This window comes from Acomys minous, assembly GCF_964271855.1.
Source record: "Acomys minous genome assembly, chromosome: 11".
NCBI classification, from domain to species: Eukaryota; Metazoa; Chordata; class Mammalia; order Rodentia; family Muridae; genus Acomys; species Acomys minous.
In genome coordinates this window covers 67,530,996-67,544,750 of record NC_140492.1, presented here as the reverse complement: position 1 = coordinate 67,544,750, position 13,755 = coordinate 67,530,996, and the positions used below count along the sequence as shown (strand labels likewise).

Here is a 13,755-nt window from a genome sequence, read left to right as displayed (position 1 = left end):
TTTAAATGAGTTTGTGACTTTGGGGGAACCATATTCATAGGTATCCTAGGAGGCATGAGGTCTGTGGCTGTGCATTGAGCGTGCCTGAGGAGTAGACAGAACCAAGTGGCAGAGGGCGATTCACGGTCTCTCGGAGGGTTTGCGCTGTGCCTCCTGTAGCTCTCACAAAGATCCTCACGCAACTGATGTTACTAGTCCTCTCGCTTTGAGGCATGCAGTGAAACCATGCCCCCGGTTTTTGTGAGTCTCCACTTTGCAGATTTCTCTGTTTCCATAGTCAGACAGGCCAATGCTTGCTAGTACGGAAACGGCTGAGTTTCTCACGTGAAGCAGTCAGAGTCAGTGACAAGGAGGTCTTTCCACTGGCAGTAGGGCCTGGAAAGTAGAGGAAAGAAAAAAGTTTTAAAAAGAGACAATAGAAGAACTGGGAAAAGAAGGGAAAGTTCTGGACACACATTCTCTGGGAATGCTCATCAAATTAACGGGAGGCTTGATAGAAACCACCCCCCCACCCCCGAACTCCGAGTCTGATATTCAACCACAGTAAGGTATTCTGACAAAGTGCCTTTCCTCCTGCCTTCACATTCCACAAGTGAAGTCATGAGAGCCAGTCAACCATATGTCTGCCTAACACCACCAGGGGAAGCTAATCCCAGTGAGAAGCTCATGGAAGTCTTATGCCTTCATTGGACCTTCCGAGCTTGTTTGGAGGTTCTAGCAGATGACTGTGGCTCCTTGCTCCTTGTGTCACCGGGACCATTGGGGGAATATCACTTTCTTTAACTGACTGTGCAGCTTTGGGAGGAGTAGTGAGGCAGGAAGGAGACACCTGCCCACCTAGCCCAGATCTGCCAGATCAACTTGGTGATCAGTGGAGTGACAGATGTCATAGCCTGATGACCTTCACAGATGAAAGTCATCGGTTTTACAATATAGACCATCATCCTGAGGCAACTGGCCTGATTTTACACTGGGCCTATCTTTAGGGGGTCGTTTATGGAGCTAGCTGGGCGATCGTATCATTCCAGGCTGGGTTGGCATTTTCTGAGGTATGGCACACCCCCTCTGAATTAGTATTGAAGACACAGTGCTGCATTTGTTGTTGTTGTTGTTGCTGAGTCCCTGACGATGAAGGGGTGGGCAAGGCGATGGCACTCTCAAAGCTAGCTCCTGCAGTATCTAGTAATGCTTTCCCTGTGTGGTGTACAGAGCTTGATTTTCAAGGAAGGGCTGTTTCTTCTGAGGAAGACACATTCTGATTCCTCTAAACTGAAAACCATGAGGACTGGCTGCAGCTTCATCGTTACCTCATACCAACACTATAAAGAAGTGCTGCTCTCACTCAGCACCAGCAGGACTTTGGGGGAGGACAGAGTCTTCACTTTAGGATGCCAAGCAGGTTTAGATCTTTAATCCCCAGCCACTGAATGCCGGGAGAAACTTTAGGTCCTTGGCACAGTCCCCGAAGCCTCACCTTTATGTCTACAATGCCACTGAGGAATGGGAAGCTGCTCCTGGTTAGGGGTTGCTTTTCATTACCTTGTTATATTAAGATGGGCAATCTTTATTTTTTTATAGAATCTTGATAAACAATAGCAGCATAATGAGCTGTATATTATATTTCCTGCTAAGCTAAATACGTCAGAGACATGGTTTTCTTTCTTTTCTTTTAATCACTGTATTTTCTAGTAGGGATTTCATTTTAAGCCATTTGTGAGCTTAAAATATTATCACATAGTCTCAAAAACCAAACTGAAGCCAGAGGCTTCAAAGACATTTAAATCCATGAGATGTGGGTTTGGATTCCATAACGTCAGCGCTGATTTAACAGAAGCAAGGCACAGGGTGATTCTTATTTTCTTTTTGTCTTGGTAGATTTTAAAAATTAGTATTAAACACTCTACTATACAGAAGGGTGCATTGCACTGGCCTCTGCATAGCGAGCTCAGGTCTCAAATTAAACTTAATTTGTGCCGATGGGGATTGCATCAGCTGGATAAATGTGCGGGAGTCTTACTTTTGGTATCCTTGTTTTTCATCAGAATGTTTATTGTGATAACAGCTGCATAATACTTCTAGAAGATTCATTCTAAAGTTGAATTAACCGTGTTTGTTGTAAGATTTTTTAAGCTATAGGGAATTTTCTGGGTTACTTCTTCAGCCTCCAGCTTCCATCACGCATCAGAAGTTGGTTACTTCAGTTTACTTATCGGAGAGTCAACTGCCTTAATTCAGAGACAAGAGTGTTGATTTAAAGAGTGAACAGTTTGAGCCGGGGCGTGACGGCACACGCCTTTAATCCCAGCTCTCAGGAGGCAGAGGCAGGCGGATTGCTGTGAGTTCGAGGCCAGCCTGGTCTACAAAGTGAGTCCAGGACAGGCAAGGCTACACAGAGAGACCCTGTCTCGAAAAACCAAACCAAACCAAACAGTTTGAGGAAATATCCCAAAGAGTTTAGAAGTCATTTCCAGTGGTTCCAGATTTAAATTCCATCCCTCTTACTGTTTCCAGTACAAACCTAGTGAAGTGACATCTGTCTGGACATCTGCAGGCTTTATGTGGCAGGTTCTACACCACACCACAGGCCTGCCCTTAGATTTGGGTACCCCTGCACCCCTCCAGCTTTCTCTTCCATCCCATAACCTCATCCAACCTTCTATCCTCCAACTAGTTAGGTGTCTAAGTCTAAACCTCTGTAAACCATGCATGGCTGTAGTCAGGGACACCACAGGTTTTCCCATCTATTCGAGTTCTTCTTTGAATAGATGGACAAATCAAGGCCAAGAGAAAGCTCCTGACACCCATGACGTCACAAAACCAGCTGACTCCAGACTCGCAGCTCTTTCCAGTGAGCCTGAGTACCTGGTGCCAAATGTTTATGACCTCACAGGGTGGTTGTATATAGAGACAACTTTTTATACTGTTCTTTGGAAAGACTTCAGACTATGTGCTCCCTTCGGCAGCATGCATACTAAAATTGGAGCCTTCCAGAGAGGGTTAGCATAGCCCCTGAGCAAGGATGATATGCAAATTAGAGAACCGTTCCAATTTTAGAGTAAGATCCCAGACTAAATTCCTCTTTGGGCTCTGAAATATCTGTACTGAATATTGTGTGTTGGTGGATGCGATTGCTGCATTAAGTACAACAGAGAAGGGTGCACCCTGGGAGTAACAGAGAGCCTGGGGGATCACGTGCTATTCTCTCATCTGGAGGGGCTATTGCCTCAGTCTACCACAGTGAACCGGTTGCTGGAAAGATATTGATTCATAGAGTGTCTCCAGTCCTTGGAGAGTGCAATGGGCACGGTTAGTGATGAGATGGGAGGCATAGACATTTAATTAGCAAATATTATGTTCTAGATCCTACATGAATAACACACTAGTTAAAGCGGACATACTCATTCAAGTCCAAGTTCAACCAATGCTGAACGATGCACCTCAGGCAGGTTATCGACCCTCTCAGGCACGCAGGGATGTCTGTAAGATGAAGCTGCTGCCATTTCTTACCTGTAGGTCACTATTGTGATGAAATCGACTACTGTGTATCCAGAATCCATGACAACTCCTGGGACTGTTGTTCAGTGATTGCTATTATGCCCCAAGTTAATATATAAATATAGGTATATGGTCACATGAAATAATGACACATTTTACCATAATAAAAATATACACAGCAAATATAGCAGAATACTATGTGTAATATATAAAGGAATTCAAAACAAAACAACAAAGAATGGACATGGGTCATTATAGGGCTTGTGCATCTAATAGCCAATGACACTGTGTTCTCATTATCCCGTTGCTAAGGTCACCGAGGTTAAGCAATGTTCATCAGGGCACCACTGCTATACCTGGAGCACCTGGAGGACTACATCTGGGACCAGGTAGAAAAATTCAAATTTGAAGCCTTTTTAATTTTAATTTTTATTTATTACTTCTCTGCCACCAACACCACCACTTTTTACAGAGCATTCCATGGCATGAGTGTAGAGGACAGAGGACAACTTTCAGCAGTCAGCTCTCTCCTTCTGTGGTTGCTAGGGCTGGAATTCAGTCAGGTTGCCAGGCACAGTGGCCCAAGGCTTTACCCACTGAGCGGAATCACCAGCCATGGGCCCTTCCTTCTTGACCTCCAAGTCCAGGAGTCGCAGGCAATCTGTATGTGATTCACACCATTTGAAGGTTCTGTTGTCCCAACAAGACTTTGCAGAGCAGTCAGGAAATGGTTTTCTTTTTTGTTCATATGGCTCAAGACAGGCTAATCTTGAATTCCCTATTTAGCAAAGGATGACCTTGAACTCAACTCTTCTGCCTATGAGCCCTCCCCCCCCCCCCCCCCGCCAGACTTTGGGATTTCTAGGGCAAGCCACCATGCCCAGTTTAGAGACGTGCTTCCTGCTTAAGAAGCATTGTTTCTATTTTGTTTGTTTGCAAGACAACGACTTCTCTGTGTTGCCCTGGCTGGCCTCGAACTCATCGATCTGCCTGCCTCTACAAGCATTGTTTCTGATACTTGGAAGGAATGCATGTTTATGGGCATACATTTTAAACACACCAGGGCTGAACCTAACATACTGCCCCAAGAACAAGTTGGGCTATATAAGTTGTGCCCACTCATATAACAGAACACATGTGGCCTATGGCATATGACTAGGGAATAACACTAATGATTTAGAAAAATGTTCACGAGATGTTATTGTTTATAAAGCATGCCACAATGTCCCGTGGTATTTATCCTAATACTAACAGCAATCATCTTGGATAGGTTTGCTATGGAAGAGTAGTACCTTTGTTGAATCTTATCTTTATTTTGTCAGTTTTCTATAATAAGCACACTATGAATTTTTTAAAGGAAAAAACAACTTGTAGCAATTTACAGGTCTTGCCTGCCAAGAAGCCCCCCAACAAAGGTGCTGAGTTCCCAGTGGCCATCAGAGGACAAGGTGCCAGCCATGTGCCCTCAGGAGCTTAGCTGGTGGGTCATGGGTTCCACCATAGGCATCTGACTTGAGAAAGATGTGGCCTTGGGCTGCTTAGGCACTGCATGCTCCTTGGCCAAGTCTGGGATGGAACCACACCTCTCTTGCTTGTCACTTTCCCTGTGCCTCAGGTGCTTCTTGACATTTTTTAGAAAACTCGGAGGAAGAAGGGAGAGAACAGAGACCAGCAGAACAATATCTCATGCCACAGCCTTAGGACACAGCAACTGTATCAGTACCCAAATAGCATGGAGCCTCGGCCAGGCCAGGTCCTGAGCCCCATCCCACCTGCTGATCTCCTGCCATCCAGGGGGAACCCTGTCTCTTCCTTTCAGCCTATCCGCACACTTACCCTCTATCCCAGCTCTCCCTGCACAAGGTCTGCTCCACAGGGCCAGCTTTAAGTCTTTCTCCAGAGCCGTATCCAGTCCTTTCTCATCCTAACAGACGCACCTACCTCCCACCCCCATCCCCTGTACAATCCCTTTAATCATTTCCCAAGTCCCCTTCAAAGCCTAAGGTCTCCAGGCACCTTCCCTTCTTTGCCTCCCCGTGTCAGCATCCCCTGTTTAAACTTTGCATTTTTTTTTGCCCCAATCTTACATGCCCTGACCCCCCACCTCCATTGGTCCGGGCTCATTTCCAATGAGGTTAGTGAGTCCTCTTTCCTCAGCCTCTGCTCCGTTACACTTATTATTGAGTATTTCAGAGGACCTGAATCAAGGTGAATAAAAAAAAAGAGTCATTTTATTATTAATAAAATGTTGCCTTGGATGGTCCTCTTCTGCTGCTCTTCTGTAACCAAAATGGAAGGCGTCCTGCCCCGCTGTCAGGCTGATGCAATGGCTTCTACCTTAGTGCACAGGTGGCTGATCATTGTAAATGGTTCTTACAATATGGCTCTCATTACATTATTGTTACCTGATAGTCATCCAGTTGCGAGCACCATGCATAGGGCCTGACACACCAATATGCTTGAAATAGTAGAAGGAATGGCTTGCAATGGCTCATCACCAACTCCGCCAGGCTCAGGCTCCATGTTTGTGGCATCAGTGTGATTTGTGAGATCTCTGATGGTGCGTACTGAATGGTAGTGTTTCAGGTACGGGATGGGTGGCTAGGCAGAGGGAGATTATATTAGAGTTTTTAACCTACTAACAAGTGTACATCTTCCCATCCCTTATTTCTCCTTGGTTCCCCAAGGCATAGTGGTTACCATAGCAGCCAGGTGCTGATGATGCCTCCAGGGGGGGCAGCCAGGTGAAATTGAGCCAGCTCTTAAGTCCCCATTTCTCCATGCTCTTGCAGGCCAAGGTGAGATGGTCTGAAGTCTAGCCTTTCGTCAGGCCCCCAGCCTGTCTTGGATCACTTAGACTCATACATCTTCTTTCTGTAGCGGGCAAGCAGGGCTTTGAAATACCCTTTCAGAGACTCTCACCTCCCCAAGTTGTGTCTCCTGGCACCCTGCCTGGTTGCCTTGGAAACAGGTTCCACCGAGGACAAAGGAGGGAGCTAGGTCCTGCTTCCTCCTGGTCCTGCCAATGAGGATTTTTAGACCGTGGAGACTGCGCTGCGCTGCCTTGCACTTGCCCTCGCTCCCCGCGTTCTCTATAAAGTGGAGTTTGCCTTCTCTCACCCCTGACGAGGACATGTGTAAGAGTGTGACCACGGGTGAGTGGAAGAAAGTCTTCTACGAGAAAATGGAGGAGGCGAAGCCAGCGGACAGCTGGGACTTCATCATAGACCCCAACCTCAAGCACAATGTCTTGGCCCCAGGCTGGAAACAGTACCTGGAACTTCACGCCTCAGGCAGGTGAGTAGCCCAGGACGAAGGGGCGTTGCGGGTGGGCTCTGGGACCCTGGGACCCTCCCTCATCCTGGGATGCCTTCTAAGGAGAGAAAACACACAGGACCCAGGCTTACTTCAGTCTCACGGTAGCCCAGCGTAAACTAGAAGACAGGTGGATCCCTCAAAGGGGGCTCAGACACTATATTTGAGTCTTCCTTTCCTGCTGGTAGCAAGAGAACTTTTTTTTTCTCCTCTTGTTGCTTCTCCACTCAAAAAAAAAAAAAAAAGATAGAATATAATTACTAGCTTCTGACTCTGATGGTTTACACGTTTTTTAAGATTTTAATAATGCCTTTAAAAGTAGCTATAAACTGGGAGAAGAGAAGCTTAGGGCAAAGGATCTGTGCTCTTGTATTGGGGAAGTCCAGTTTAAATTTAGTTAATTCAGCTTGACTTGGTTTAAAACATTGACCACACCAGGCGTGCTAGAAACTGGCTCTGCTGTTGGCTCCGTGACTCTTGATTAGGTCTACTTTCCTCTTTGAATTACGCCCTCCCCACTTGCTGGACGAAGGGTAAGTGTAGATCTTCACCCTGTCTGGCCTCCAGGGATGGATGACAGCGATGGCCACCTAAAACTCGTTAGAGCGGCAGAATATCGGGTCCCTTCCAGGCTCAGAGAAGCGCCCACATTTTAGAAGGCTCCCAGGTGATTTGTAGGTACAAACATATCTGAGAAAAACGTATTCTCATCCTTGGGTCCAGTTCCTGGGTCTATGTTAAGACTTACTTTTGGGACTCGAGGGAGAGCCGCCGATGACCGGCACAGGTGTCTGGGTCAGGAGTGAAGACCTTCCTGCTTAGCTTGGGCTCAGTTCTAGTCACTCCGGTTTCAGCCGGCATTGCCGGTTCTGCCTCTCACTAGCTGTGTGTGCATGGATGGCTCTTTTTACTGTGGCTTGAAATAGAATGTTCATGTGATTTGGGTGGCCCCTCCGGTCCTGACATTTTTAAAATCCAAGAGTGGTCTGAATGAGGGAAATACCTGGTAAAGATCGGAAGAGACAAAGAGAAGGGGCATTCTTCGATCCTGTGCGGCAGAGGGGACGGCTTTGTGGCTGAGACTTGCTAGAGGACTTGTGATCCCCAGCTTGCCTCAGTCAGCCCGAGAGACTCTGGCCCTTCGGGGAGGAGGGGCCACCTTGCGCTCACAGTGCCTCCAATTCCAGAACTTGCGAATGCATTAGCTCTGGCCCTGCGCTAACAGTTAATAGCTCCTTTTCTCCTAATTTAGGCCTAGCCTGTTTGGTGTTGACAGGTAGGCCTGTGTATCTCCTAGCTTGGAAGGCTCAGCTTTGCGATCAGACTTCCCCGTGATGTGGGCAGAGCACTCAATTCACCCAGAGCATTCTATAGATGATGAGTTCCTGAGAGCTGGGATGAGGGACAAGACCGGAGGAAACCAGGCTGAAGGGAGACAAGGTCTCTGGAAGTCATCCAGGGAGCACTGCTACATGCCCAGTGGCGAGTTCAGGCGAGTGCTCTTCCCATGGGCACGCACAGAGAGCAAGGAGGGTGGCCTCCTGAGGAAGCAAGTGTACCCTGGGGACTGTCAGCCCCACCTCCGGACTCTGTTTCTGCCAGCCTCCACATCCCCTCACCCCTTCCTGGCCTGTTTTCATCCCTTCACATGGCCCTCTCTTCTTTCTTTTCCCCCCCTCCGGCTGGCAGGTTCCACTGCTCCTGGTGCTGGCACACCTGGCAGTCGCCCCACGTAGTCATCCTCTTCCACATGTACCTGGACCGAGCTCAGCGTGCTGGTTCGGTGCGCATGCGCGTGTTCAAGCAGCTGTGCTACGAGTGCGGCACAGCTCGGCTGGATGAGTCCAGCATGCTGGAGGAGAACATCGAAAGCCTGGTGGACAACCTCATCACCAGTCTGCGCGAGCAGTGCTACGGGGAGCGCGGTGGCCACTACCGCATCCACGTGGCCAGCCGCCAGGACAACCGGCGACATCGCGGCGAGTTCTGCGAGGCCTGCCAGGAAGGCATCGTGCACTGGAAGCCCAGCGAGAAGCTGCTGGAGGAGGAGGCGACCACCTACACCTTCTCACGTGCTCCCAGCCCCACCAAGCCGCAGGCGGAAGCAGGCTCAGGCTGCAACTTCTGCTCCATTCCCTGGTGCTTATTTTGGGCCACGGTCCTGCTGCTCATCATCTACCTGCAGTTCTCCTTCCGGAGTTCTGTCTAAGATTCCCGGGTGGGTCTGAGGCTTGGGGGTGGGGACCCGGTTGGAGGGAATGGGTTACTTTCTAACGCGACGTGGTCATTGGTTCAGTGGGGGACCCTGGACAATTTACCCAATTTTCTATCTGTAAGAGGGTCTGGCTGGATGGTGGATTTCTCAAAAAGGAATCTAAGGTTCCAGAATCCTTCAAGGTACCTCAGGGATATTTGATTTGGGAGGAACAGACAGAGCGAGTGAACTGCTTACTCCAATAGCCCCTCCCCCACAACTTCTGCCTTCTCGCTTGCTGCAGTCAGAACAGAACTACTTTTCATACTGTTCTGTGTAAGGCTTTTGTGTACACACACACACACACACACACACACGCACGCACGCACGCACGCACACACACGTGGCTTAACTGCTTCAAAAGGAAAACAGGCTTGGAAAAGACAGGACTAGGTCATCTCAAATGCTCTTAAAGCCAACGACCTTGACTTTGCTCTCTTGCCAGTCTCTCGCCCTGCCCTTGTCATTACCGTAGTATCTAGCCGTAGCTTTACAGAACCTCTTTGCCTTCGATATGAGCCTGATGCAGCTCTGCCTCAGGCACACACAGAAGATTGCCCGGAAAGTAGAGGGGTGGGGCCACTGGGCTGCTGGCTCCCTGGTATCCTGCATCCAGCTTGAAGCTTCTAGCACCCGATGGATCCCACACCTGCCTAGCTGACAGAAGACTAGCAGTGGGGGTAGTCACAGAGTGAGGCCTCCACCTCAGTGCTTGTGAACTGGTACATAATTTAGAGAGGTTTGGAAGGATAAAAGCATGTAGAGTGACTCTCTATTATAGTAGAGGGGTTTTAGGGTTTAGACTCTCAGCAGCGCTGAAGGCCAGAACAGGAAGCAGGGGCCTGGCTGTCTGTGATTTTGCTAAAAGGATTGCTCACTGGCTTTTGTCAGAGAGTCTCTCTACCTGGACCATGGGGATGGGGCATCGCAGAAAGAGAGGATGCATTTAAAGATACAAATAACTTGTTGGTAGACAGTCCCCAGAAGCTCACAGCTTTTAAAATGGGACGCAATCCGGTTTGCAGTAACAGGCTCGGAGACCCTCTGACAACAGAGTGTAGAGTAAGGCTGGTGGGGAGAGGCGAAAAGCTGGAAATGGGATGCTGCCTACCCTGAGCCTTAGAGGCCCATGTTCACTGTTAGTAACCAACTTCCTGTCCTCCTGCCACTTCTCTTTTATAGAAAGTCACGATGTCTGTAGTGGGAGAGATACATAAAACATGGGATACATAAAGACCTTCGGGGTGTCATTAATGTACCTTTGAGATTAGATTCCCCACATGGTCCTTGATCCCTGTCGGGCCATGAGTGACCCCTCTTGGTATCCTGTCTTCTCTCTGACTGAGCCTCTGTCCAGCTTCTGGTCTCAGCAGGTCCTGTCCATGGCCGGGTGTGGATGGGAGAGCAGCACAGTCTCACTACGGCCCTTGCTCTGACAGCAGCAGCCAGCTGTGACTTCTTCCTTCACAGTATTAAATTGCTTTAGCCGGCCACATATCCTGGGCAGGACTCCCTAGCAAGTTCTGATTTGGGTCGATGTAGTAGGCTCCTTGGGTCAGGCTCAGTCTATCAGAGGCTCTGGTCACTTCAAGGGCTGTCATCTCTGGCTGTATTTTCGGAACCCAGAGGAGTTTGGTTTTTTGTTTGTTTGTTTGTTTTTTATTTAAAGAAATAGTAGGGGCTGGAGAGATGACTCAGAGGTGAAGAGCACTAACTGTTCTTCCAGAGGTCCTGAGTTCAATTCCCAGCAACCACACGGTGGCTCACAAAGAAATAGTGATGACATTAAACACCGAGTCAGAAGGAACCTTCTCTTGCCTTTGCCTCTAAGAGAGGGGTGCCTTCATTTGTACCCCATTTATAAACGATGCCTGGCAGTCTTCTCTGATGGACCCCCCCTGGCTTCTCCAGAACTGGGCCTCTGTTTCCCTCTTTAGCTGCCTTACTTTTCACCCCGTGTCCCTGGACTAAAATCCTCCCATATCCTTTCCCAGCATGGAGACTTGTTGCGACAATGACATTATCCTGCTTTTTGGTTTCCATTACCAAGTCTTCCTGCATTGTTGGGTTACCCGTCAGACCCGTTGTAATGTCTCATTCTTGGATATACTCCCTGTTAGAATGTACGGTTCCAACCAGCACAGACTCCATGTATTGGATTCTCCTCTATTGAGCACATAGCAAGAGCTCAGTAAAATCTTGCTGAATTAATAAGTCTGCCAATAGTTAGGTCACTTCCGGGCAGATCTTTGCTTCTGTAGTGTGCGCCCATGACAACATGTGTAGTCTCTCTCTTCATAGATCCACTTCTTTTCCTAGACCTTGTACTCAGACCCTCCCCAAATAAAATACATAAACCAAAGCAATTGGAGGACAGACTTTATTTGTTTCAGATGGTAGCATGGCAACCAGACAAGTGATGCTGAACTTTCCAGGCATCGGAAGCTGGGGGTTCTGCTTTAATTCTGGACTGATTGCCCCTGGGGCTTTCAGCTGCTCATTTTTTCTCTGTCTCAGGTGCCCTGTCTTGGGGTTTAAAACATCTTTAGGTCTTTCCTCCTTTCACCCTGCAGTCATCCGCATGAAGCTGGATTCTTCACGTGGCCCAGTGCCAGGTTACCGAGCCTGTTTCTGAGCACCCCAGATGGCAGGGAGATCTTCACTGGCAGCACACACTTTCTTTGCCTAGCTCTGCATGGTAAAGAAGCCTCTTCTTTTCCCTTTTTGAGCCTCCTCCAAAGCATTTGTGTTTTGCAGTCACCAGTTCACACATGGAAGCCCACGGGGAGGGCTCCTTCCTTCTCCTAAGCCAGCTCTTTTCTCAGCATGGCTGCTAGAGCATCCTTTTAACCCCAGTTAGGCTCTGCCACTCCCTGCACCCCTTGCCACTCTTGTAAATGGCATGACATCTTATGACACCCTCTCGTCCGAGGCTACACTGGTGTCTGTGTTGTTCTCCACACAGGCTGGATGCGCTCTTCCCTAGGGCCTGTCTGTCACATTCCCTCTGCAAGGCGTGGTTTCTAGAAAGGTTCTCTGTTCACTCTCTATCCTCCCGCAAGCCTCCTTTGACACGCTATGTCATGCCATAACTTGCATCTGGTACCTCACACTCCATTCCCAGTCTCTTTTGCATGTACACTTGTCTGGATGTCCAGAACTCTGATGCTAAGAGAGGGGCGTATTTGTTGGTACTTTATGAAGGAACCTGACTCAAAGAAGCAGCTCTTAGAGAGGGGGGAGCAAAGCAAGTGCCTTAGTTTGCTTTCTATAAGCACCATGTGATAAACACCATGAGCAAAAGCGAACTGGAGAGGAAAGGGCTTATTTCATGAGAGTCACCAAGGAAAGTCAGGGCAAGAACTTGGAGGCAGGAGCTGAAGGCACACCCATGGAGGAGCTTTGGCTTATTCAGACTACTGCCTTATACCCAGGACTACATGCCTGGGGAGGACATCGCCCTAAGTGAGATAGGCCCTCCCACATAATTGTTATTCAAGAAAATGCCTCTCAGTCATGTCTACAGGCAGTCAGATGGAGGAATTTTCTCAATTGAGGCTCCTTTAGTTGTGTCAAACTGACAAAATCAAAACAAAACAAAACAAAGTAACCTGTTCAGGAGGGTAGGGGAAAGACAACAGAAGGAGATGCTATTAAGATAGTAGCCTAAATTGATGTCTGCTCAGTCTCTGCATCAGTTGGCCCCTGTAATTGTGACCAAAATACCTAAGAGTGCAATGCCAGAGAGGAAAGCTTTGATTTGGCTCATGGCTTTGAGGGCTCTCACTCTGTGGTGCTTGCCTCCATGAGATTAGACAGAATGTCATGGTCGCAAGAACATGTGGCAGAAGGAGTGTCCTCAGACAAGCAGAATGTGACAAGGAAGGTCTATGCCCTTCCAAGAGCCTACCCTCACTCACCTACGCATGCCAGCTAGGTGCCACTCATGAAAGTTTCTAGAACATTCCAAAATAACTCCCCCAGGGAGAGACTGGTGTTTCACATGTGAGCCTGTTGGGGGCGGGGGGCAGTTCATAGTCAAATCATAGTACTCCTCCCCTGAAATTCAAAGGCTCATGTCATCTTATAATGAAAATTATATTTTTTGCAAAGCAGTCTTGGGTGGCTTGATGCTGCTGAGACTTTGTCTCTACAAACTGATAAAGATCTTAGATAGACTCAGAGAAAGAGAGAAAATTTCAGCCCAAGACAAAAGACAGGCTCTGCCTGGGGAATTGTATTGCAAAAGGGACCATGGATTAGGAAGAGGAAGGCAGAGGAGGAAGCAGGGGAGAGAGAGGAGAAGGACATTGAGGAACCAGAGTGAGAGAGATCTGAGGTTCCTGCCCACAGCACACGGAGTTGGAGCATTTGGCGGCAGGCGGTGAGCTCGGTGGAGACCTCCAGGTTCAGTTCACGGATGGTGCGGCTTCTTCTGTCAGATAGAGGATCTGAAAGACTCCTGAGAATTCCACCAGGGGAATTGTCCCTTGGAACTGATACCTAGAAGGTTTCATTCTTGTTCTCCTTAATCTCCTTTCTCTCCTATTTAGGGTAGTCGGGTTGTAAGGGAGGTACATGCCTTTAATAAATCCCTAATAAAGTAATCGGAGTGGTGTGTGTGTGTGTGTGTGTGTGTGTGTGTGTGTGTGTGTGTGTTTAATTTCATGAGTACCTCTCCCATACTTTCT

The 13,755-nt window shown here is 48.2% G+C and overlaps 1 protein-coding gene across 1 annotated transcript; it reads left to right on the top strand.

Moving 5' to 3' along the window:
* Positions 1–6,519: 6,519 nt before the first annotated feature.
* On the top strand, positions 6,520–11,426 carry RTP1 (receptor transporter protein 1). Its single transcript, XM_084801911.1, has 2 exons — positions 6,520–6,792; positions 8,500–11,426. Exons 1-2 carry the CDS (start codon positions 6,521–6,523, stop codon positions 9,017–9,019), a joined length of 792 nt encoding a protein of 263 aa, XP_084658037.1. The 5' UTR covers position 6,520; the 3' UTR covers positions 9,020–11,426.
* Positions 11,427–13,755: the final 2,329 nt, after the last annotated feature.

Bases quoted from the DNA above. Each gene is read 5' to 3' on its own strand.
- RTP1 (XM_084801911.1), top strand. From the start codon at position 6,521: ATGAGGATTTTTAGACCGTGGAGACTGCGCTGCGCTGCCTTGCACTTG. The intron at 6,793-8,499 runs GTGAGTAGCCCA...TCCGGCTGGCAG, and splicing joins GAACTTCACGCCTCAGGCAG to GTTCCACTGCTCCTGGTGCT.